Consider the following 27,149-nt stretch of genomic DNA (forward strand, 5'->3'; position numbering starts at 1 on the left):
ATATGTACATACCCTGTGACCCAGCATTTTACTTCCAATTACCCATCTGAATTTTTACCTACTTTTACTTACCTACTTAACAAGGGAGAATAGGAACTAGTAGGTAACCACGCAGTAAAGGAAAGGAAGTTTCTCCTTTTAGAAGTCTTCCAACTAATAAATGAAACAGGAATGACAGAATTAAAATGTGACTATTTTGCAACAGGCAGAAAGGCAACTTCCTGGATGAATATGACGTGACTTGTGAAGTAGTTTGGCTCCCCTCTCTATCCTCCCCACCCCAAAAAAAAGAAAGAAAGAAAAAAAAAAAGAGCCTGAATCTAATTAAGCTTCCTCAGATCCAACTACTAAGTTAGAGGAAGCACAGAAGACAAGAACATGTGAAGTACACTCTAGGGAAGCAATTAGTGAAATCCAGACTGTGGAAACCTCTTAGTAGTACAAATAACCATGTTTCATTAGGAAATAAATTGTAAGAAAAAATGGAAAGGGAACCTATCAAAAAGAAATTTAAAATAAGGCTTATCAACTAATTGCAACATATGTATCTTATTAAAATCCAGATTCAAACAAACTGTAAAAAGTCTTTGACATGTGTGAGACTATTGGGAAATTTAAGCCATGATTGGATGCCATTATTTTTTTTTATTCAATGATAATAAGGAGTTATTTTTTAATTTGTGTGGTTATATTTTTAAAGGAGTTCTTATCTTTTAGAGATATATGGTGAAATATTTATAGATTCAAAGTAATATGGGTGGGGGGGAAATGGGTACAGATATAGATGAAGCAGAAGTGGGCAGGAATGGTTCACTGTTGAATCTCCATGGTGGGTACTTGAGAATTCATTATATTTTTACAACTGTTTTTGTATATGTTTGAAATTTTCTGATAGAAAGTTAAAAATAGAGGGGGGAGAAAGGAAAAGGCCCACTGATTAAAAACAACAACAACAATTTCAAAACAGACAGAATAGGGAGACGAACAAGGTGATCAGACAAGAGAAAGGGGGTGGGTGAGCAGTTTCAGGGGTGACTCCTCAGCAGGTGAGGGGCATGGGAGCCATTGCAGAAGTGGAGGGGTGGCCTGAAGATAGCGGCCCAGATCATTACACTCTAAGGGAGGGCAGACTTTCTTAAACTAAATTACAAGGCCCTTAAGGGACTTAAGGGACTGCCTCATAAATGCTATTGACACCCATTTTTCTCTGGGGAAGATAAAATAGAAATGGGGATAACAAATGGCAAAGGGAAATAACCCATACTGAGCATTTACTATGTACTAGGCACCATACTAAACTGCTTTATCTCAGTCTTCACCACAATTAGACAAAGTAGGCATTATTATCCCATTTTACGAGTAAGGAAATGGAGGCTCAGAGAGTTTAAGTCATGCAGCTAGTAAACAGTGCATTTGGGAGCACACTTGGGTATTTCTGCCTCCAAAGACCATTTCCCTCCACTACATCACACTGTTTTCAAGGAACCTGATGTTCACAATGAAAAATTAAATTATATTTTGTATAGAAGGTATTTAAATTTCAAAATTAAAAAAAAGAAAGAATTCATGTATCAACTTTAGGAAGTTATCAGAGAAGAATAGCCCTCTTTTCTGACTATGTTAAGATGACTCTTTGTTATGTTGAGGATTTAAAAATGAACAACGATAAATCGATCTAATTACATACTATATTAAGATTTTTAATTAATATTTTTGCATTAATTTTTCTGTTTTTTCTCCAAGATATTCAAATACTTCATGAGACATTTCTTAACACTGAACCAAAGGATCATAGATTACAGAAAGTTAAAGTGATTCTGCTGCTACCTCACTGTTCAGGACTGGGTGTTAGTAATCCAGTAGAATTTATACTAAATGAGCATGAAGGTACTTTAAAATTTTTTAATTTATAAATTATTGAAACTTGTTGATAATTTCAAAAATAAAATTATTTAAAATCACTAAAATGACATATCAAATATATCTGATTAATGAATAGCTACCAAGTATAGAGCACTTACAATATATAAAGTACTTTACAGGTCACCTGAGTGGCTCAGGTGGTTAAGCGGCTTATTTTTTATTTTGGCTCAGGTCATGATCTCAGGGTCCTGAGATTGAGCCCCACATTGGGCTCTGTGCTAGTCTGCTGCTCTCCCTGTCTCTCTCCCTCTGCTCCTCCCACTGCTTGCACTCTCTCTCTCCTCAAATAAAGTAAAATCTTAAAAAAAAAATAAAGTACTTTACATTCATTATCTCATTTAATCCTTATAGCAATCCTTTGTGATATGCAGTAGGGGAATATTAAAAATATTTAATAATTGGAATGATGTAGGCCATCAGAACAGATGTTGACCAGTATGCTATTCTGGTATATACCAGAATTCAAGATATAGGCATTAAAATTTATCAGCATTTTATAGATGAAAAAACTGAGACTCAGATTAATTCATTTTTATAAGGTCACACAGGTTCTAGTTAGTAACAGAGCTAGAATTCAAATATTGATCAGCTAGATTCTAAGACCGTGTTCCAAAATGATCCTAACTAAATCATCACAGTATTTCAAACTCAAGACTTCTTTAATCCCCAGTATATGTGTTTTTTGATATGAATACCTCAGATTAAATATTAATTCTAGGAATATTTTATTTGCTTCTTTAATAAATCATAAAATATTATTTAACATTACCATTTATTGAGCACTTGTATATAAGGCAGTGAGCTAAGCACTTTGCTTCGATTATTTTATCAAGTCCTCACAAGAACTCAGTGAATCAGTTACAGTAGTCTCCCGTTATCTATGAAAATTCGTGCCCAGACCCCCAGTGGATACCTGAAACCATGGGTAATACTGAACCCTACATATACTATGTTTTTCCCATAACTGTGCACCTATGATAAAGTTCAATTTATAAATCAGGCACAGTAAGAGATTAATAACTATAATAAAATGGAGCAATTATAACTATTATGAAATAAAAGTTATGTGAATGTGGTTTCTCTTTCAAAATATCTTATTGTACTGTACTCACCCTTCTTGTGATGATGTGAGATGACAAAATGTCTGTGTGATGAGATGGAGCAAGGTGAGTGATGTAAGTACTGTGACGTAGCGTTAGGTTACTATTGACCTTCTGCGGATTCGTCAGAAAAAGGATCATCTGTTTCCTGGACCGAGGTTGACTTTCAGTAACTGAAACTGCAGAAAGCAAAACCACAGATGATGAACTCTTATTTTCTACATTTTATGAGTACAGAATCTGAGGCTCAGTGAGGTTGATGCTCCCCAGAGCCATTTGACTAGTGTCAGAGCCCAGATTCAAACACAACAGCTCTGACTCTGAGGTTGACACTGTGAGCCACTTTTTAAATCAGAGTGTATTGCTGTGCATTAACTGAAATGGATCCTTACTCTAATCTGTTCATATTGAAAGCCCTAGTTAGATAAGATTAACTGGAATATTAGATAAAGAAGACATTTCACCAACATTCAGCATATAGTGAGTACCTATTTTCTGTTTCTAGCAATGAGAGAATCAAAAATGAGAAAAAGAAATGCAGGAAAAGAAACTAATATTCATTGCACACAACTATGTGCCAGTCAATATTCTAGGTGGTACGCATGCACTATCACTGAATATTTACCATCACTTTTTGAGGATAGTGTTCTTTTATTACTGTATTTCATAGAGGGGAAAAAACAAGACTCAGAAATCTCACAAGTTGCCTAAGGTCATGTAGCTAGTAAATAGAAGTTGGGATTCAAATTCAGATGAGTTAGCACATTCCACAATACTACACAATGTGTAACTGGGCTTACACTGTTCCACATGGAATTTTGACTTGTTATAGAAAATTTCTTCCCAGTGTCAGTAAAACAGAAGAAAAACCAACTCAGATGGGAGAATGGCGAGCTGAGAAACTTCCTACACTAACTGAGAAATAAATAAGAATTAGTAGACACTGGGAAAAGGGGGGAAGAAATAGCAGCAGCTATAATATTGCAGTCAAGAGATTTAGAGCTTCCAGCTGAGAGACTCTGGCCTTATTCTGGGCCATCTTGAAGTGGGAACGCAGAGAAAAACCAACATAGGTAAAAATAAACTAGAGACTGGGGGTGAGGGGGCCTGGGGAAGCCCAAAGGGAACAAGTGATGAAAAGGGAGAAAGTAAAATATTTCCTAGGTATTAGAAGCATTCTGAAAACTTTGATCAAGAGGCATCAGAATAAGCCAAGAAGCGGTCTTTGGCAAACCTGGAAAAAAAGGAGGGTTTCCTCTGAGGAGGTAACAGCCAGAGCAAATAAGGAGCTGCTGACCTAGTGCCTCTGGTAGAAATATTAGTAATAAACTTAGTAAGGATGAACCCAAAAGACTTAGATATTAGGGGGAAAGGAGAAATCATGAATTCGTTTGAAAAACATTTTAACATTGAAAAATATTAGAACCATTGAGGAGTACATGAAATTGTTCTTTGCTAATAACTTGGAATTATTTTAAAATGGGGTGAAAGAGGTAAATTGACATAATAATATGTAAATGGTCCTTTAAAAAGTGGTGAATAGAGATAGAAAAATGTGAAGTGTAAAACCAATGGGAGGAAATGGAGTTTAATTAACCTTTAGTGATATTACTGGAATGGAGAACAGCCAATATATGGCATAAATAATTGGCTCTCATACTCCAGGGAGTTACTGAGAGGTAGAATAAACAGAAGTTAGGAGTTTGGACTTGGTCAGATTTCTGAGCTAGAATCATGGTTCTACATCTAGTAGCTATGTGACTTAGATAAGTGGATACAGTTTTGTTTTGTTTTTAAAGATTTTATTTATTTATTTGACAGAGAGAGACACAGCGAGAGAGGGAACACAAGCAGGGGGAGTGGGAGAGGGAGAAGCAGGCTCTCTGCTGAGCAGGGAGCCCGATGCGGGGCTCGATCCCAGGACCCTGGGACCATGACCTGAGCCGAACGCAGGCGCTTAACGAGTGAGCCACCCGGGCGCCCCTGAACAGTTTTCTTAATGTTAAAAGGGATAATAAAGGGGGTCATAGGGGCGCCTGGGTGGCTCAGTCCGTTAAGCGGCTGCCTTTGGCTCGGGTCATGATCCCAGGGTCCTGGAATCAAGCCCCGTGTAGAGCTCCCTGCTCAGCCGGGAGTCCGCTTCTCCCTCTCCCTCCTGCCCTCTCCCCCCCCACCCCTGCTTGTGCTCATCCCCACTCTCTCTCTCTCTCTCAAATAAATAAGTAAAAAATATTTTTTAAAAGGGGGGGGTTGATAAAATAAGGTATAGAAAGTAGTATTCAATATATTCTTAGTTAATATCAAGAAAATTAGTTTGTTACTTTAAGAGTTTCTTGATTTGTTTCTTAATCTATGAAGACATAGGGGCACCTGGGTGGCTCAGTCGTTAAGCATCTGCCTTTGGCTCAGGTCATGATCCCAGAGTCCTGGGATCGAGCCCCGCATCGGGCTCCCTGCTCAGTGGGAAGCCTGCTTCTCCCTCTCTCACTCCCCCTGCTTGTGTTCCCTCTCTCCCTGTGTCTCTCTGTCAAATAAATAAAATCTTTAAAAAAAAAAAAAACAACTATGAAGACATACATTTACTTAATTTTTTCCTTCCAAAATTTCTTTTGGTAAGTTAATGTTTTTAACTGTCCTTTTGTGTTCTTTCCTACACAGATCTGACTCTAGCTCATCAGCTTCTGCCTTGGAAATAAATCTCTCCTTTCTTTTCCTCTATTAGTCTCCAGACTTAGAGCATTCTCTCCTCTGTACCTAAATGACTTAGTTGGCTAGTAGGATGACTATCTCATAAGAACTTGGAGAAGAAAGAAAAACAATATTAAAACTAAACAAAATTACCTTTATTCAGTTTTTTAATCTTTACTCAGCATTTTATAATACTATTTATGTAGTTTTAATAAATATTTTTCTATGAAAACTCTCATTAATAGGAAAAATGATTAAAAAATTAAACTATGTGATTACAGCAATATATGAAAAACACCCAATAGTGATATATCTTAAAGGATTTATTTGCTTTTAGATACAGGTTTACTTAAAGATTTCTCTCAAGGAGGCACATCAGAAGATAAACTTCACATTCTTGCTCAACAGCAATATGAACAGCTAACACATGCAATGAAATGTAAGTTTATTATCAGTGCAATCTTAAAATATGTTGTAACTCTTAGAAACATTAAAACTTCATTTATCTATTACAATCAATGAGATGTGAACCATAAGTGAATTTTCCAAAATTAGTGCCTTCCAATATCAAAATATTTCTTTTTACCAATTCAGTCTGTCTTTTAAAAATAGATGCTGTGATCATTTGTAACATGGTTAGCAAGCATAATGAATAGTTTCTTGATGCTGAAGTGAAATAATTACATACAGTGATACATTACATTATGGAACCGTTTGGTTTTCTTTATTTCTTTCTTTGGCTTCTTTTTTGATGTAATTTTTCTGTTGTCATTGTGCCTGCCCATAATAACTATTCTGCAATCCAAATTTTAATCAAACTCTTATGTCTCTTAGTACTAAATAGAGAATAGAGAAATGCAATTATAAATAAAGCCTAGATTTCTTGATTTGAACTCTTAGTAACTAAGCTCTTTAGGTATTCATTTTGTTGTTTCAATCACTCCATTTAGATGTGAGTACCATTTAGATTTTGAGGAGCATTGCTCTCAAATGGATACGGAAATGGAAAATTGAGAAGTCTCTGAGAAATGACATAAACTATTATTAATTCAGTGCATGTTTATCAAGTGCATACCCTGAGTCAGGCTGGATGATAGGGATATGAGTGTGAATAAATCCTGATCTCCAAAGGCTCAAAGATAAGTAAATATACAGGTATAGATAATTCAGTACATAAAGGTAGAACATAAATGAGAAAGAAATAAGGCAAATGGAAAGCACAGAGCAGGTCTGCCCTTTTAGTTGATGCTACTAAACATTAATTTGAACCTAAATACATATGTATGAATGATCTATGAAATAAGTTGGTTGGAAGATTAGAAGGTTGGTAAGTAATTTTTTGATGCTTTCTCTGATTATTTAAAATTACAATATCATCTCCTGAAACTGTCCCTCTATTCCTGCTTTTTCTCTATAGCACTGTCACCTCCTAAAGATACTATATGATTTAACTATTTATTTGTGTCTTATCATGTCAATAAAATGTGGAAAAGAAGCTCCCCAGGGGCAGCGATTTTTGTCTGTGTATCTTGGATGCCTACAATGTCCTTGATATGTGTGAATAAATGAGTGAGTGCAGGTAGTAGTAGTATCTCAATTTACAGAAGAAGAATCTGAGAGTTTAAATAATTTTCCCAGGTTCATACAGCAGTTAAGTAAAGAAATGGAATTCATATCTAAGTCTATTTCTAGAGTCCTTTAAACTAGTCATGTGCTATGGCTCATGGGAGAATGCCTGAAGTATCAAGCTCATGGTAATGTGCAATATTATTTGTTTGTGTTTGTAACTGGCTTGGTCACATTGATTGAGCTTCCAGTTTCCAAACAGATCAATGAAACCAGCAGCTGGTTCTTTGAAAACATTAATAAAATCGATAAACCCCTACTCAGACTTTTCAAAAAGAAAGGAGAAAGGATCAAAATAAATAAAATCACAAAAGAGAGAGGAGAAATAATAACCAACACCACAGAAATACAATTATAAGGGAATATTATGAAAAAACACTATGCCAACAAATGGGACAACCTAGAAGAAATGGATAAATTCCTAGAAACATATAAACTACCAAAACTGAAACAGGAAGAAATAGAAAACCTGAAGAGACCGATAACCAGCAAAGAAATTGAATCAGTAATCAAAAATCTCCCAACAGGGGTGCCTGGGTTTAATTGGTTAAGTATCCGACTCTTGATTTTGACTCAGGTCATGATCTCAGGGTCCTGGGATCGAGCCCTTATCAGGCTCTGTGCTCAGTGGAAAGTCTGCTTAATGATTATCTCCCTCTCCCTCTCCCTACACATAGTCTCTCTCTCTCTCTCTCAAATAAATAAAAAATCTTAAAAAAACAAAACAAAACAAAACTCTCCCAACAAACAAAAGCCCAGGGCCAGATGGCTTCCCAGGGGAATTCTACCAAACATTTAAAGAAGAGTTAATACCCATTCTTCTCTAACTGTTCCAAAAAATAGAAATGGAAGGAAAACTTCCAAACTCATTCTACAAGGCCAATATTACCTTGATTCCAAAACCAGACAAAGGCTCCACTAAAAAAGAGAATTATAGGCCAATATCCCTGATGAACATGGATGCAAAAATTCTCAACAAAATACTAGCAAACCAAATCCAACAATACATTAGAAGAATTACTCACGATCAAGTGAGATTTATTACTGGGTTGCAAGGGTGGTTCAACATTGGCAAATCAATCAACATGATACACCACATTAATAAAAGAAAGGATAAGAACTATATGATCCCCTCAATAGATGCAGAAAAGGGATCTGCCAACAGGTGTTGGCAAGGATGTGGAGAAAGGGGAGCCCACTTACAGTGTTGGTGGGAATGCAAACTGGTGCAGCATCTGTGAAAAACAGTATGGAGGTTCCTCAAAAAGTTAAAAATAGAACTACCCTATAATCCAGCAAAGGGTACAAAAATACTGATTTGAAGGCATACATGCACCCCGATGTTTATAGCAGCATTATCAACAATAGCCAAACTATGGAAAGAGCCCAAATGTCCATCGACTGATGAATGGATAGAGAAGAAGGTGTATATATATATATATATATGTATATATATATATATATATATATTCAATGGAATATTACTCAGCCATAAAAAGGAATGAAATCTTGCCATTTGCAATGATGTGGATGAAGCTAGAGAGTATTATCCTAAATGAAGTCAGTTAGGGGCGCCTGGGTGGCTCAGTCGTTAAGCATCTGCCTTCAGCTCAGGTCATGATCCCAGGATCCTGGGATCGAGCCCTGCATCGGGCTCCCTGCTCCGCGGGAAGCCTGCTTCTCCCTCTCCCACTCCCCCTGCTTGTGTTCCCTCTCTCTCTGTGTGTCTCTCTGTCAAATAAATAAATAAAATCTAAAAATAAAAAATAAAAAAAATGTAGTCAGAGAAAGACAAATACCATATGATTTCACTCATATGTGGAATTTAAGAAAAAAAAAAAAACAAAACAGATGGAACACGGGGGAAAAGAGAGAGAGTCAAACCAGAAAGCAGACTCTTAACTATAGGAAACAAACTGAGGGTTGCTGGAGGGGAGGTAGGTGGGGAAATGGGTTAAATGGGTGATGGGGATTAAGGAGAGTACTTGTTGTTATGAGCACTGGGTATTGTATGTAAGTGGTGAATCACCAAATTCCACACCTGAAACTAATATTACACTGTATGTTAACTAACTGGAATTTAAATAAAAACTCGAAAAAAAAAGAATTTTCAATTTCCATACAATCCAATTAGACTTACATAACTTATTGGCCATAGACTTACATTATTAACACGTGCTTTAAAGGGGAGTCATGCAAGCATTTATGGAAATCATTCCCCTTACATCCCATGTGGTATTAATATCAAATAGATGTTTGGAAACATAAATCTGTTTAGAATTGTTAAAGGGGTTATTATTATTAATTACTGTCTTATAGTTACCAAAGCTCAAGCAGTCGTTTATTGCACATGCTCAGTTTATCCAGAAGAAAACGAAGCTGTTGTTAAGAAAGCACTGGAATTTCAAGACCTTGGGATTAAAGTACAGCCTTACAGGTAAGGAAGGAATCATTTCAAACTCAATTAAATATTTCTGAGAGTGAATGATTGTGATTTTCTAAGTTATGTAAAGACATCCCATGTCCTTTTTGTTATACTTTAACATGACCAAATAACCTAACTTCTTGCAACTATAATGTAGATTCTGTAGAGCCTTTACAAATGGCTTGGCATAAGCATTTTCTTGTACTCCTAAAAATTCTTTTGTTGTTGTTAGTAAAGCTAAAGGCATTTTGGCTTTGAGTTGATTGGTTTTTGGTTAAATTGGGTCTAAATTTTATATCCCGAGTTTTATATACATTTATGCCTCAATACAAGAAAAATAAGTATATAAAATAACCTTAGGAAGGAGAGAGAAAATTATTTAATTGGATGTTTATTATCTGAAAACACTTTCTTAGCCCCTTGTAGCCTTTGTCCCTCACAAGCACTGAGGTAAAAATAGCCTAAATAATTCAAGTAGCTTCTGGGTAAAATGCTGCAGTAAAATGCTGCAGGGGTAGAGGGCAGAGCAAGAATATTCCATCTGAACTGTGGACATCAAAATAAGGAGTAGATCTAAAAATACATGGCACCAATTAGTCCTTTAAGACTGTACAATAGGTATTTTTAAACATCTCTTCTATTTTTTACTTATTTTTCATCTTCTGAACTTTACCTATAATTCTTATAGAAGGTTCTTAATATGCATATGGTTTGCTCCCTCCTTTTAACTTGATATTTTTTCCTTTGCTGTTCACAAGTGGCTATGTTAATTACACTTGTATTTCCCTTCTTACTTGACTTTACTTCCTTATTTAGTAGCTCCTGTTGGCGGCTAATGGCCAACCTCCTGTTCTGAGAACTCCTCAACACAGCATTAGCTATATCACCATCTAGTGGCAAAGAGAATTATTGTGGGTATATAACAAAATTGATCAATGTGAATGATTTGATTTGTCTGTCAGGGATGTTTTCTAAGATTAGAATATGGCAAAAATGGAGAAACATCTACATTTTAGTTCATTAGATTTTATTTCAGGTAAGCCACCGTGAATGATTAATCCATAATATGGTATAAAAGACACAAGTAATATTAAAAGACATAAAGACAGAATACTGTGGGATTTGGGCTAAAATTGGAGAGTATATATATTCAAGAGGTTTAACTACTTGCTAAGGATGCTGTTGAAAGAACTTAAGAATTGCTTAGGGAAGTACAATGCATGGTTTCTAAGAATCATTTCTTAACTCCCAAAGTAGTAGAATTTACATTTGAAAGCAATATTATATGCCATCCAATCTAATCACCTATCTGTTGTTTAAATTTCCTTCTAATATTCTAAAAGTAGCTCATTTTTGGACTTTAGCCATCATGATACTTATCTTAGGTTTATGCTTTTTCTTCTGTGTTCTCTACTGTAAAAACTTCAAACATTACAGAAATACCAACTTTAAAAATAATGAATTTTCCCAAATTTCATCCCCTTAGATTTAACCATTAACAGTTGGATGTGTAGTCTTTCAGGTTTTCAGGAACCAAAGGTTGTACACATTTTAAGTTGTAACTGGTCTTGTCAAATTACTCACCAAAATTTGCACTCTTATTTTAACCTATTTCCCCACAGTTTCACCAATGCTAGGTTTTATCAGACTTTTAAATCTTTACCAGTCTGAGGGATGAGAAGATGAGATCTAGTTGTAGACTAAATTTCCATTTCTCCATGAATAAGGTTGGGCACTTTTGCAGTTATTTTGCAGTTACTGACTGCAGTTATTCACTTTTGCAGTGTAATGTTGGAGGTTCCAGAGCAGTAGTCTTCAAACATTTTTGTTCAAATACTCCCTACCGTTTAAAAATTATTTATTTATTTATTTAAGAGAGTGTGTGCGAGAGAGCATGAGTCAGGGGCAGAGGCAGAGACAGAGGGAGAGGGAGAAGCAGATTCCCCACTGAGCAGGGAGCCCGATGTGGGACTCGATTCCAGGACTCTGAGACCATGACCTGAGCCAAAGGCAGATGCTTAATGGACTGAGCCACCCAGGCGCCCAATTCCCTACCATTTTTTTAAATGACTGTCATCTTGTTCTATATTTTAAAGTTGACATCTAATATTTTTCATCATAAGTTTAAATAGTTGCAGATTATTTCTGGAATATTATATTACACGTGATTTAAATATATTTCTGTTAAATCTTTGAATCTGCACATTTATCTATTTAATTTATGGAAAAATGTTGAATTTGTTACCTGTTTTTCAAAACTAGTTCTCATTGTTAAAACCAGATTGACCTTGTCAGGAGAAGTCTGACTTTATTCTTTAATTCAAATAAACATGTTAATATGCCCCTGTGATTTACTTCAAATTATAATTCAAAGATACAAATAAGGAAGGAGAGGGAAGGAGAGGGAGGGCAGGAAGGGAGTGACAAAGTTGGGGGGAAAAGGAAGGAAGAAGTTAGTTCACGAACAGAGCTTTGTTAAGAGTTTGGCACCCTCTTAAAGATTTCTTACCTAAACTCTGTTTTGCCATGGGAGAGGAGAGCCACAGTCTTGAGTTGTCCTTTTGTTTAGCATCCTAGAGACTTTAACATCCCAGGACAGTGCACTAAGATGAGGTAGGTGCCTATTTTTGTTGTGGGAGAAAGGTATTGTGAAAGGAGAGGAAGGAGAAGTGGCTGTAACATGGGTTCCCATATATCGACCTCAGTGTATCTTTGTGGGGATTGAATATATTAATACATGGACATCACCGGACACATACATGTTCTATAAATGTTCATTGTTATGGTTATTGCTATTAATTTGTAAGTTGTCTGCTTGTGTTCTTTACCACTTTTTCAACGGCATTATTCATCTTTTTCTTCTTTTTATATGTGATTATATATTAGGGATATTAGCTGTTTTCATATGAATTACAAATATTTTTTAGATTATTTATGTTTTAAATATTTAAAAATTTTTAATTCCAGTATAGTAAACATACAGTGTTATATTAGTTTCAGGTGTACACTAGAGTGATTCAACACTTCTATCCATTACTCAGCGCTCATCATGATAAGTGTACTCTTAATCTCCTTCACCTATTTCCCCCATCCCCCACCACCTCCCCTCTAGTAACCACCAGTTTGCTCTCTATAGTTAAGAGTCTGTTTCTTGGCTTGTCTCTCTCTCTCTTTTTCCCTTTGCTTGTTTGTTTTGTTTCTTAAATTCCACATATGAGTAAAATCATATGGTATTTGTCTTTCTCTGACTTACTTCACTTAGCATTATACTCTAGCTCTATCCATGTCGTTGTAAATGGCAAGATTTCATTCTTTTTTTTATGGCTGAATTATATTTGTGTGTGTGTGTGTGTGTGTGTGTGTGCGCGCACGCACACGTGCGCGCCACAGCTTCTCTATCTATTCCTCAAACAATGGACACTTGGATTGTTTCCATATCTTGGCTATTGTAAATAGTGCTACTATAAAAAGAGGGGTGCATGTATCCCTTAGAATTAGTGTTTTTGTATTCTTTGGGTAAATACCCAGTAGTGCAATTGCTGGATCCTAGGAAAGTTCTATTTTTAACTTTTTGAGGCACCTCCATACTGTTCTTCAGAGTGACTGCACCAGTTTGCCCTTCCAACAGTGCATAAGGATTCCTTTTTCTCTACATTCTCACCAACACTTGCTTGTTTCTTGTGTTGTTGATTTTTAGCCATTTTGACCACTGTGAGATGATATCTCATTGTAGTTTTGATTTGTATCTCCCTGTTGATGAGTGATGGTGAGCATCTTTTCATGTGTCTGTTGGCCATCTGGATGCTTTCTTTGGAGAAATGTCTGTTCATGTCTTCTGCCCATTTTTAAATTGGATTATTTGGATTTGGGGTGTTGAGTTTTATCTTTATATAATCTTGGATACTAACCCTTTACTGAATATGTCATTTGCAGATATCTTCTCCCATTCCTCAGGTTGCCTTTTAGTTTTGTTGATAGTTTCCTTTGCCGTGCAGAAGGGTTTTTTTTTTTTTTTATGTAGTCCCAATAGTTTATTTTTGCTTTTGTTTCCCTTGATTTAGGGGATCTATCTAGAAAAAACTTGCTACATCTGATGTCAGAGAAATTAATGCCTATGCTCTTTTCTAGGATTTTTATGGTTTCAGGCCTCACAGGTCTTTAATCCATTTTGAATTTTATTTTTGTGTATGGTATAAGAAAGTTTCATTCTTTTGTATGTTGCTGCCCAGTTTTCTCAACAGCATTTGTTGAAGAGACTTTTTTCCATTGGATATTCTTTCCTGCTTTGTCAAAGATAAATTGTCCATATAATTGTGGGTTTACTTCTGGATTTTCTATTCTGTTCTGTTGATCTGTGTGTCTATTTTTGCGCCGTACCATACTGTTTTGATCACCACAGCTTTGTACTATAACTTGAAGTCCAGAATTGTGATGCCTCCAGCTTTGTTTTTTTTTTTTTTACTTAAAGATTTTATTTATTTATTTGACAGAGAGAGACACAGCGAGAGAGGGAACACAGGCAGGGGGAGTGGGAGAGGGAGAAGCAGGGAGCCCGACGGGGGCTCCATCCCAGGACCCTAGGATCATGACCTGAGCTGAAGGTAGACGCTTAATGGCTGAGTCACCCAGGTGCCCCTGTTTGTTTTTTCAAGATTGCTGTGGCTGTTTGGGGGCTTTTGTGGTTCCTTACAAATTTTAGGGTTGTTTGTTCTTGTTCTGTGAAAAATGCTTTTGGAATTTTGATAGGGATTGCATTAAATGTGTGGATTGCTTTGGGTAGTATAGACATTTTAACAATATTTGTTCTCCCAATCCATGAGCACAGTATATCTTTCCATTTCTTTGTGTCATCTTCAATTTCTTTTATCAGTGTTTTGTAGTTTTCAGAGTACAGGTCTTTTACCTCTTTGGTTGGGTTTATTCTTACACATTATTATTTTTGGTGCAGTTGTAAATGGGATCAATTCCTTGATTTCTCTTTTTGCTGCTTCATTATTGGTGTATAGAAATGTAACAGATTTCTGTATATTGATTTTGTATCCTGTGACTTTACTGAATTCCTGTATCAGTTCTAGCAGTTTTTTGGTGGAGTCTTGCAGGTTTCTCTATATAGTAGTATGTCATCAGTGAATACTGAAATTTTACTTCTTCCTTGCTGATTTGGATGCCTTTTACGTTGTTGTTGTTGTCTGATTGCTGTGACTAGGACTTCCAGTACTATGTTGAATAAAAGTGGTGAGAATGCACATCCTTGTCTCATTTCTAACCTTAGGAGAAAAGAAAGGTTCTCAGTTTTTCCCCACTGGGGATGATATTAGCTGTGGGTTTTTCATATATGGCCTTTATTATGTTGAAGTATGTTCCTTCTAAACCTACTTTGTTGAGGGTTTTTATCATGAACCAATGTTGTATTTGGCAAATGCTTTTTCTTTTCTTTTTTTTTTTTTTTAAAGTAGACTCCACACCCAGTGTGGAGCCCAGTGTGAGGTCTGGACTTACAAGCCTGAGATCAAGACCTGAACTGAGATCAAGAGTCATATACTTAAACCAACTGAACCACCCAGGCACCCCTCAAATGCTTTTTCTGCATCTACTGAAATAATCATATGGTTCTTATCCTTTCTCCTATTGATGTGATGTATCACACTGATTGATTTGGGAATACTGAACCACTCTTACAACCCAGGAATAAATCCCACTTGATCATGGTGAATGATTTTTAGAATATATTATTGGATTTGATTTGCTAGTATTTTGTTGAGAATTTTTTCATTTATGCTCCTTAGCAATACTAGCCTCTAGGTCTCTTTTTTTGTGACATCTTTCTATCTGGTTTTGGCATCAGGGTAATGCTGGCCTTATAGAATGAGTTTGGAAGTTTTCCTTCCTCTTGTATTTTTTGAAATAGTTTAAGAAGAATAGGTATTAACTCTTCTTTAAATTTGGTAGAATTCCCGTGGGAAGCTACCTGGTCCTGGACTTTTGTTTGTTGGGAGCTTTTTGATTACTGATTCAGTTTCTTTGCTGGCAATTGGTCAGTTCAATTTTTCTATTTTTTCATGTTTCCGTTTTGGTAGTTTATGTGTTTCTAGGAATTTAACCATTTCTTCCAGGTTGTCCAATTTGTTGGCATATAGTTTTTCATAATATTCTAAGTGTTTGTATTTTGGTGGTGTTAGTTACTATCTCTCCTCTCTCATTTGTGATTTTACTTATCTGGATCCTTTCTCTTTTTTTCTTGGTAAGTCTGGCTAGAGGTTTCCAGGTCCTGGTTTCATTGATCTGTTCTATTGTATTTTTAAGTTATAGAAACTTAAATAAATATGTGTTATAGAAACATTTATTTCTGCTCTAATCTTTATTATTTCCTTCCTTCTGTTAGTTTTAGGTTTTGTTTGTTATTCTTTTCCTAGCTCCTTTGGGTGTAAGGTTAGGTTGTTTATTTGAGATTTTTCTTGCTCTTGAGGTAGGCCTGTATTGCTATTAACATCCCTCTTAGAACTGCTTTTGCTGTGTCCTGAAGGTTTCAAACCATTGTGTTTTCATTTTCATTTCTTTTCATGTACTTTTTAATTTTTTCTTTTATTTCTTAGATGAACCATCCATTGTTTAGTAGCATGTTATTTAACCTCCATGTATTTGTGGTCTTTCCAGAGTTTTTCTTGTGGTTGACTTCTAAGAAGTTTCATAGCATTGTGGTGAGAAAAGATGCATAGTATTATTTCATTCTCTTTGAATTTGTTGATGCCTGTTTTGTGGCCTAACATGTGATCTCCATTCTGGAGTATGTTCCATGTGCATTTGAAAAGAATGTGTATCCTGTTGTTTTAGAGTGGACTGTTCTGCATATTTCTGTTAATCCACCTGGTCCAGTGTGTCATTCAAAGCCATCGTTTCGTTGTTGACTTTCTGTTTAGATGATCTATCCATTGATGTAAGTGGGTGTTAAAGTCCCTACTATTATTGTGTTATTATGAATTAGTTCCTTTAAGTTTGTTATTAACTGTTTTATATATTTGGGTGCTCCCATGTTGGGTGCATAAACATTTACAATTGTTACCTCTTATTGAATTGTCCCCTTTATTATTAAATAGTGGTTACAGTCTTTGTTTTAAAGTCTATTTTGTCTGATCTAAGTATTGCTCGTCTGGCTTTCTTTTGACACCCATTTGCATGATGAATATTTCTCCATCCCCTCACTCTCAATCTGCAGGTGTGTTTAGATCTGAAATGAGCCTCTTGTAGGCAGCATACAGATGGGTCTTGTTTTTTTTATCCATTCTGTCACCCTGTGTCTTATGATTGGTGCATTTAGTACATTGACATTCAAAGTAATTATTGATAGATATGTATTTATTGCCATTGTATTACTTGTTTTGTGCTTGTGTCTGAAGATTTTCTCTGATCCTTTCTTGTTGTTCTCTCTTTCATGGATTGCTGGTTTTCTTTAGTGATGTATTTGGATTTCTTTCTCTTTATTCTTTGCCTGTTTATTAGTAGTTTTTCATTTGTGGTTACCATTAGGTTTGTATATAACATCTACATGTAGCAGTCTATATTAAGTTAATGGCTATCTAAGTTTGAACTCATTCTTTTCTTTTCCCCATGTTTTAGATATATGTGGTGTCATACTTTACATCCTTCTATTTTGTGAGTTCCTTGACTGATTTTTTACAAAAGTATTCATTTTTTGTTTTTTGTTTTTTTTTTAAGATTATTTATTTATTTGATATGACAGAGAGAGCGAGCAAGCACAAGCAGGGGGCGTGGCAGGCAGAGGGAGAAGCAGGCAGAAGCAGGCTCCCTGCTAAGCAGAGAGCCCAATGTGGGACTTGATCCCAGGACCCTGGAATCATGACCTGAGCCGAAGGCAGACGCTTAACCAACTGAGCCACCCAGGCGTCCCCAGAAGTATTCATTTTTGCTGCTCTTGTGTTTCCTACCTTCATACTGTCATTTTTGGTCTTTCCTTTCCACTCAAAGAGTCCCCTTTAATATTTCTTGCAGGGCTGGCTTAGTGGTCATGAAGTCCTTTAGTTTTTGTTTGTCTGGGAAATTCATTCTCTCTCCTATTCCAAATGATAGCCTTGCTGGATAGAGTATTCTTGCCTGCAAGTTTTTCCCATTCAGCACTTTGAGTATATCATGCCACTTCTTTCTGGCTTGGAAAGTTTCTAATGAAAAATCCATCGATAGTCTTATGGGGTTTCCTTTGTACGTAACTGTCTTCTTTTGTCTTGTTGCTTTTAATATTTTTTCTTTATCACTATATTTTGCCATTTTAATTATAATGTCTTGGTGGGGCACCTGGCTGGCTCTGTTGGTAAAGCATGAGACTCTTGATCTCAGGGTTGTGAGCTTGAGCCCTACGTTGGGTGTGGAGCCTACTTAAAATTAAAAAACAATATGTCTTGGTGTGGATCTGCTTTTGTTGATTTTGTTGGGGGGTTCTGTGCCTCCTGGATCTGGGTATCTGTTTCCTTCCCTAGATGAGTGAAGTTTTTAGCTATTACTTCTTCAATTTTCTGCCCCCTTTTCTCTCTCTTCCTCTTCTGGGACTCCTATAATAAGAACGAGTTCCCTAAGTCTATTCTTATGCAAAAACTTCACTCGCCCCCAAAGAAGCTGTAAATGACATGGCACCAACAGGACCATAGCGCGACCACTGCCTCAGAGAGATCTGAGGCCAGTGGCTGACAAATGCCTGGGCCGCACTGGGGGCCCCAACTCTCCTCTCAAGCATGATCATATGCTTTAAACAGTATGTTACTTATATGTTTTACTTAGATCTCTAGCTGTGACCTTGTCCTGTTCTTTCATTTGGAACAAATTCCTGTTTTCTCATTTTGTCTAAGTCTCCGTGTTAGGAAAAGTCAGCTATGTCTCCTGTTCTTGAGGGTAATGGATTTATGAAGAAGAGGTCCTTTAGTGCCCTGCAGTGTAGTGTCCCCTGTTCCCCAGGGCCTGACACTTCTCAGAGGGTCTCCAGTGTGTGCTGTGTGTGCTCTGCTATTGTGGCCTGGCTACTTTATCCTTCAGGCCCGTCACCTGCAGAGGCTCTCTTTGTCTGTTGTGGGCAGTGTTTGGTCTCTGGCCTGAATGTGGTGCATTTTAACTAGGTTAAAAATTAACTAGGTTAAAAACTAGGTTAAATTTAACTGTAGTCTGCTTGTGAAACGAGACATGTCTCTACTGTCACCAGAACCGAGGCCTCACCAAAACTCCCTGGTCAGGAGATAATGGTGTTGGCAGGGATCTGGGCCAGTCTTTTGGGAAAGCACACACTGAGCTTGAGGCAAGGGTGACTAGAAAGGGCAGTTGTTCCAGAGGGTGAGGGGGCAGGGCTTGGTGTAAGCAAGTTATGCGGTGAGTGTTAGCCCTGTGCTTATGCTGAGGGGCAGGGGAGGGAAATGATGCCAGCCAGTTCCTTTGTTCCTGGAGGGTTCTGTCCATTGAATGCTGCCCCTTTGGGACATGCTCCAAGATGAACAAATAACCTCCCCACTCTGTGTTCCAGGCACTCTTCAGATTGCTATTTCCAAACTATGTGTCTGCGGGCTGTTTGCCTGCCCTCTCTCCCGAAGCAGTCCCAATGTCCTCCGAGCTCTCCCAGATCCAAGCATGCTGACCTTTAAAACTCCAGGCTTTAAGTCCTGTCGGTTAAAAGAACTCACAAAACTCACCTCTCACTTCCCAAGTCCATTGCTATGGAGGTTCGTCTTTTCTGTGCGTTCTCCTGTGTGCTAGTGTATCGCTCACCCATCTCGGAGACCGTGGCTCCCTCCCCACTGCAGCTCCACAGTCTATTTCTCCCCCAAGCTGAGTCTATACACTTCCTAGATTCTTCAGTGTGGCCTCTTCTCTACGTTGGGTTGTGGTTTGTTCTGCCAGTCTTCAGATCAATTTCTGGGGTATTTAGGATGATTTGATAGTTATTAAGTTGTATCTGTGGGACATGGTGAGCCTAGGATCCTCCTACTCTGCTGCCATCTTCCAAGAACTCCTGTAGACCTGGATTTAACGGGTTCTTGTGATTAGGTCGGGCCCACCCTGGTAATATGCATAGCTTGAGGTTAACTAATTTGAGACCTTAATTACATCTGCAAAATTCCTTTTCCCAGGTGCCTCATTTTCCTGGGCTGCACAACAAATTATCCCAAACGTGGTGACTTTAACAAGAGAAATTTATTCTCTCACAGTTTGGGAGACCAAAAGTCCGAATGTCAAGGTGTTGGCAGGCTGGTTGGCTTCCGGAGCCTCTGAGGGAGACTGTTTTATGCCCCCTCCCAGCTTCTGTGTTTGTTAGCAATCTTTGGTGTCCTTGACTTGTAGCTGTGTCACCCTTTGTCTCCATCTTCACATGGCCCTCTTCCCCTTTGTGTCTCTGTATCTGCCCTACTTATAGGGACACCAATATTGAATTTAGGGTCTACGCTACTCCAGTATTATCTCATCTTAACGAATGATATCAACAAAGACCCCATTTCACAAATAAGGTCACATTCTGGGTTTTGGGTGGGCATGAATTTTGGGGGAACATAATTCAACCCCTAACAGTCCACTGTGGCTCCCTAAAATTGAAGTCTGTCTCATGCATGAAATATATCCAACTCACCCCAACATCCTCAGGTCCTCACCCATTCCAGAATCAATTCTAAATCCAAAATCTCATCTAAATATCAACTCTACAGATTCCAAATGTGATCATCTAAGGTATGTGTGACTGGGTATTAATTTATTATTTGAAGAAATGGCCTGTAAGCTGGAGTTTAGAAATAACTTTGTTATGTGGGGACAATTTCTATAAGGTAACTTGACCAATCTTAATTAGGATTATTATTACCATTTAAAAAGATAGCATATATAGCTAAGATATATCATATGTATTAAACACTTACTGAATATTTATTATGTACCAGACACTCTTTTAGGTGCTAGGAATATATTAAAAAATTAAAATTGACAAAACCCCAACCTTCATATTTACATTCTGGAACTAAATATGTTCCCAATTGGTAAGAAATCATTATTTTCAAAGAGTATTCTTTACCTTATGTGAATAAATTTTTTTTGATGATTTCTATTTGTATAGAGCATATATATGACTAGGCCTCCGAAATTCAATTTGTTGATTATAAGGCTGCCTTTAGAACCTACACAGCTATTATATTTCAGCTTAGCTCAACATAAACATTTATCAAGAACCACCATTGGCACCACTCTGTGGTATGTCATTTGAGGTCATATGGGTCTGCCTACATCCTAAGCGACCTCTACACCTCTTACCACCTTATGTCCCAGCCACCTGTAAACACTTGCTGTACCCTGAACACATTTTTTAATTATTATTATTTTTTCAATTTAATTTAAAAATTAATTTAAAATAAATTTGAATAAATTAAATTAAATTAAAATAACTATCTAAAATTTAAATTTTAGCTAGTTAACATACAGCGCAGTACTGGTTTCTGGAGTACAATTCAGCAATTCATCACTTACATACAACACCCAGTGCCCATCATAGCAAGTGCCCTCCTTAATACCCATGGGCTAGATGGGCGCATCTAGCCCATCCACCACCCACTTCCCTCCATCAACCCTCGGTTTGTTCTCTATTTTTAAGAGTCTCTTATGGAATGTTTCCCTCTCCTTTTTTTCTTTCCCCCCTTCCCATATGTTCATCTATTTTCTTTCTTAAATTCCACGTGAATGAGATCATATGGTATTTGTCTTTCTGATTTATTTCACTTAGCACAATATTCTCTAGCTCCATCCATGTCCTTGCAAATGGCAAGATTTCATTCTTTTTGATGGCTGAGTAACATTACATTGGGTACATATACCACATTTTCTTTATCCATTCATCAGTCAATGGGGTTGTCTCCATAGTTTGGCTGTTGTTGATAATGCTGCTACATAAGTACCAGGGTGCATGTATCCCTTTGAATCTGTATTTTTGTATCCTTTGGGTAAATATCTAGTACTGCAATTGCTGGATCGTAGGGTATGAACTTACCTTTTTATGACACACTGTACTTTTGTTCATGTTCTTCTTTCTGCCTAGAAATACTTTGTTACTGGAAACTTACTCATTCTTCAAGACACAGCACCAATGGTTCTTCTTCTGTGGAGTCTTCAGATCTGCTATCCCATGGCCAGAGTTAATTGTACCTTATTCCTACATGATTTTGTCTCTACTTGGCTCAGCATTCTTACTGGGTCTTCTTTATATTATTATAAAGTTTCTCCAACTAAACTGTAAACTGTTCAAAAGAATTAATATTTATGTGCCTTGCACATAGTAGGCAAATAGTGAATGAATAAATATACATTTAAAAATGGTTTCAAATCACTAAATTCTACACCTGAAACTAGTATTACACTGTTAACTAATTGGAATTTAAATAAAAACTTGGAAAAAAATGGTGTTAAATTTCAAAATATACAAAATAATTGACAAGAGTTCCTGACACCTTAATTTATATGGAAAAATGTTTATTCCTTTATTAGATATATTTTAATTGCAAAAGCATGGGCATATAAGAATTATTTACTATTTATGAATGAACCACTTACTATTGAATGAGAAATTAAATAGTAAATATAAAAACCAAAAAGTTATTTTCCACATAATAGTGATTAGAGCTTTTTATGTTTCTGGCACAAAATCTTTGTTGTGCACTTTCTTGAGCACTGTGTAACACATTCACTAATACTCAAAAAGCAGTTGGGAAGAATAATGTAGTTAAAACGATAGGCCATTTTTATACTGTAATTGTACAAAAAGTAATCAAAAGAAGGAAGTCCTACTTTTTGTATTTTGACAACATGTGAAAGAAGGATTTTTTCTGTTTTATCTTTGTGATTACTATACATATTTACCTGTTTTGATAATGGAAGTCTTTTTGTTAACATATTAGCGACTTGGAAAAGAGTTTTTAATTTGTGGCAAGGTTGATATTCTTGGCATAGTTGCTTAAAGATGCAAACCTTGGGAAGCAAAATAAATTATGAGCTAACATGAAATATTAGAGCTTTTAACTTACAATATTGTTCTACTTTGGCATTTTATTCTTGTTTGGAATTTTTGTTTAAATGATTAGAAAACATAATAGAAGAAAAATTGTTGCAATTTACTGTCTCTCTCGATTGGCAGACGAGCCATTCTAACCATTTCCCGTTTGCTCGTTTCTATTGCAGGCTTAGTCCTCCTGTCCTTCCACTGTGCTCCTTAAAGGAAATACATCTGTCTACTGATAAATTTTTCAGAATGGAACCATCTGGAATTACCAATGGTTGTTTTCTTTCTGTTCTAACAAGGGAGGTAAGGGGGAAAAATTCCAACCCATGTCATACTTTGGAATTAAGAAAGGACAAACCTCATAAAGAGGAACCTAGGTACTTTGTGAACACTTTGTAATGGTGTGCTTATTTATGAGTACCCACCATTTGCACTGACATGGATGGGACTGGAAGGGATTGTGCTAAGTGAAATAAGTCAAGCAGAGAAAGACAATTATCGTATGGTTTCACTCATACGTGGAACATAAGGAAGAGCACAGAGGACCACAGGGGAAGGAAGGGAAAACTGAATGGGAAGAAATCAGAGAGGGAGACAAACCAGGAGAGACTCTGGACTCTGGAAACAAACTGAGGGTTACAGAAGGGACGGGGGTGGAGGGAGGGGGTAACCGGGTGATGGGTATTAAGGAGGGTACGTGTTGTGATGAGCACTGGGTGTTATATGCAACTAATGAATCGTTGAACACTACATCAAAAACTAATGAGGTACTATATGCTGGCTAACTGAACATAATAAAAAATAAATAGCTAAAAGACAGGAGAAAGTTACTACTGTGTGGCACAAAAATCCCTATTTTTTTTTTTTAAGGGAACTTATTTTTTTTAGTAAGCTCTACACCCAACATAGAGCTCGAACCCACGACCCTGAGATCAAGAGTTGCTCACTCTTCCGACTGAGCCACCCAGGCGCCCCCAAATCCCCATTTTTATCTTCCTATTCCTCCTGGGCGTTCCTCCCTTGCCTGCTCTCCACCCCCACTTTCCAAGCACTTGGCCAACATCTAGTTCATCGTGGCTCACATGGAAGAAATAAGGCCTAGATTTTTTTTTTCTATCAGATTTACAAATGGGGAAGTTTAAGTACAAAAAGACAGTCATTTGCTGAGGTTTATGGGATATATTCAGGACTAAGGCCTAAAAACCATTTCTTTTATAGTAATAAAGATACTCATTTGTTGTTCCTGAAGCTGAGAACATTTGTAATATGCACAGCAATAGTTAACTCCGACACTGAGTAACTGCTTCTTTTAATTGCAGCGGGACCCATCTGAGACAGTGTCTGTGAGAGACGTTCTGGCCCGTGCTGCCGCTAAGGGTCTACTGGATGGAATTGAGTTGGGTAAATCTTCAAAGCGGGAGAGGAAGAAGAAAAAGTCAAAAATATCATTGCCGAAAGCTCCCACTAGTGACAACAGCGGCATCCAAACGAAAATCGCTGAGTTCCTGAATCGAGAAACGAATGCAAATGCTAACCGGTCAGAGACACTGACAACAAAAACATCTCTGCCACAGAAAAAAGCCACTTCAGCAGCTTCTTCCTCGCAGGTCAGAAAACCCGGCAAGCCCGCCACCAATCCCTTAGTGCCTACATTTATGAAGAACACAGCTCACCCCAGACCGTGTGAACGGCAGACAAACTTCATAAGACCTCGCCCAGAAGACAGAGTGATCGCACTGAAACCCATAGAGATTGTTTTGCCTCCAGTGATGTTGCCATCTTCAAGTCCCCACGGGATCAAATCTCAGATACCAACTCAACATTTTTACTATCATTGGGTCGGACCCAAGACCGGTTACTTTACCTCACCATCAATAACCAGAAGAGGGGAAAAGCCTAAAGAGAACTTACCTTCCTTCCCATTCAGACGTCCTCGACCATGGCTTTGACTGTGTTGTGGTTTTTACAGACGTCGAGGGCAGCTGACTTTCTGTCAAAGTCTGATACCTCTCTGAAGGTTAGATAACCCTACACAAGATACTCACCCTTTCGGTCACTTAGTATCTTCTAAATGTGATAGTACCTTCAAGAGAATGAAGACAAGTGAGAAACAATAATGTAGGCGATTCAACACGGCCGGAGTCCTGCACTGCACCAGCTCAGTGCTGACCTGTTCTAGAATGTCCAGCTGTAGACTCAGGATCGGCTGTTAGAACTTGCCTCCCTCCTGCTAACTTCCAGTCAGGCCTCAGGACACTGTTTTAAGAGGAAGCTGCAACAATTCTTCCTGAAGGGAAACACTGTCTGCCTTGTAACAGACTTGAGGTGGTTTATTAGAAAGCGCAGACAGGGAAAAGCTGCAGGCCTCTCACACCGACTTGAGCTTGCTTTTCCGGATCTATTCACTTGTGGTTTGACATTTTCAATCACTATGGAGGTCGATTTTTTTTTTTCTTAAAATATCAAAATATTCTTTAAACATGGGATGGCATGAGTTTTTGTAATGTGATTGAGATTGAGTCCAAGTAGAAAGAACAGAAGGTTCTGAAGTTCCGGGTGTGGGTAGTTCACGTTAGTACCAGAGCGGAAACAGTTTCTCATGGGAAAAGCTTCCAGGATCCTGAGCAGATGGAACACAGTCCACTATCCCTGCTTACCAGGCCAAATACAGCTGTAAAAAAGTGTACACAGATTGCCATCTAAATAGTACTAACTCTGAGGAAGAGGCAAACCTGCTGAATACAAGTGACACCGATTATTGAAGAAATCCATAAAAATGTCTGATTCTGTTCCAAGATCAGGGGAAATGGTAAAATCTGCAAGTCATTCCGAATGGCACACGGTAATCACACTTTGGGGAATCATTTCTGATGCACAATTAAAATATATTGTAGCACTATGTTAATTATATTAAAAGTCAATTCATCTTGGATGTATTATCAATTGCCTACCAAGAATTGGTATGATTATCATTTCTGGGTCTACTGATTCTTTTTTCATCATGGAAACAGAAATTGTTTGACATTAAATCAAATGAGTTACAACTATGAAACCTATTGTTTAAAAAATGTTCATAGACACAAAGTTTGAATATAAAGTTCTATTTTCAGAATCCAGTTGTGTTGAACAGTGTTATGTAAATTCCTAAATGTTTAATTCAGGTGGCATGATTTCAGTAGAATATTATCCTCTTCAAGATGAATTTTTAGGTGTATTTTAGCTCTAACATTCTAGTCGTTATTTTCTCACTTGAAGTGAGAATAAACAAAATGGTGAATTTCATTTTAGTAGTAATAAATATTTTCGCTGAAAATTTATCAGAATGTGTCAGCGAAGGAAACAGGCCTTTTTATATGTGAACTTCTATTTTAAATCCCCAGAGAATTCTCAATTATGACTCTCAGAAAGTACAGAAATGTTTTAAGTGCCCAACTTAATTTACTGATTTCTCTTTAAATTTATTATGTTAATCACCATACATCATTAGTTTTTGATGTAGTGTTCCATGATTGTTTGTGCATAACACCCAGTGGCTCCATGCAGATCTTAATTTACTGATTTCAAAAATCAAAAACGATAGACCTCTTTGTTTCAAAAATTAGGTCTTTCCTCATACTCCCTATTGTCTGGCTCTGAACGCTCCAGGCCTCCAGAAGGCTAGCTGGTGCAGCTGAATTGAACTTTGTTGGGTAAAGAGCGGTATTTTATCCCTGGAATCGCTAATTCCTCCTGCCCTCTTCCCCTGCCCCAGGCTGAAAAGTATTCCATTGTCCAAAAGTAGCAGGTCTGAGATATTTATTCTCTGTGATGTTATAAAAACTCTCATTGTAGAGGAATAGTTCAGGATATTTTTCTGGTAAGCTTGTGATTCATGTCGTATCACAACCTAAGCCCCTTATTTTCAGTATCTCATAGTACGCATCTTGTCACTATTTTTCTCTTTAGAAATATATGGAGATTCTGAATGATTCATTAAGCCTGTAGTGTTCTTCTCTGACAGTCTTCTAAGGACATGATCAATTATTTAAGTACTTTGTAGAGTAAAAAAGGAAAAAGACTTTGGATAAAAACGTGAGAATTCTAGTGAAGGAGAATATTGATTACACTCACATTTTCTGTTCTTGAGCTTCTTAGAGAAAAGTGCTGCAAAAATCTAAAATAATGAATTTACTGGTAGATTCTCCAATAGCAAATTTTATCTGAAATTACTTACCACTAATATAATACCTGAAACCAAAATGAAATTTTGTTCCTTCAGAGTAACTGCCTTTGAATAGAGTTAAGAAGACACTGGAGGGGGGTGGTGATTGAAGATGAACCAAAAAAAAAAAAAAGAGTACATACTCTAAATTCCACTTATCTCATA

At 37.1% G+C, this 27,149-nt stretch overlaps 1 protein-coding gene across 2 annotated transcripts in view; it reads left to right on the forward strand.

Moving 5' to 3' along the window:
* Positions 1 to 27,143, forward strand: part of NSUN7 (NOP2/Sun RNA methyltransferase family member 7) — a 58,110-nt gene extending 30,967 nt beyond the window's left edge. Inside the window, exons 8-12 of one of the 2 annotated variants that reach the window (XM_025887792.2) lie at positions 1,744 to 1,887; positions 6,049 to 6,150; positions 9,657 to 9,774; positions 22,963 to 23,086; positions 24,103 to 27,143. In XM_025887792.2, coding sequence (XP_025743577.1) covers positions 1,744 to 1,887; positions 6,049 to 6,150; positions 9,657 to 9,774; positions 22,963 to 23,086; positions 24,103 to 24,732 — 1,118 coding nt within the window. In that variant the 3' untranslated portion in view covers positions 24,733 to 27,143. The remainder of the gene's footprint in view (positions 1 to 1,743; positions 1,888 to 6,048; positions 6,151 to 9,656; positions 9,775 to 22,962; positions 23,087 to 24,102) is intronic. The other variant, XM_073891561.1, reaches the window with a different exon arrangement.
* The last annotated feature ends 6 nt before the right edge of the window (positions 27,144 to 27,149 follow it).

The sequence above is a fragment of the Callorhinus ursinus genome, unplaced genomic scaffold (assembly GCF_003265705.2).
Source record: "Callorhinus ursinus isolate GAN/ISIS: 27379988/994484 unplaced genomic scaffold, GSC_fseal_2.0 scaffold4, whole genome shotgun sequence".
In the NCBI taxonomy this organism is placed as follows: domain Eukaryota; kingdom Metazoa; phylum Chordata; class Mammalia; order Carnivora; family Otariidae; genus Callorhinus; species Callorhinus ursinus.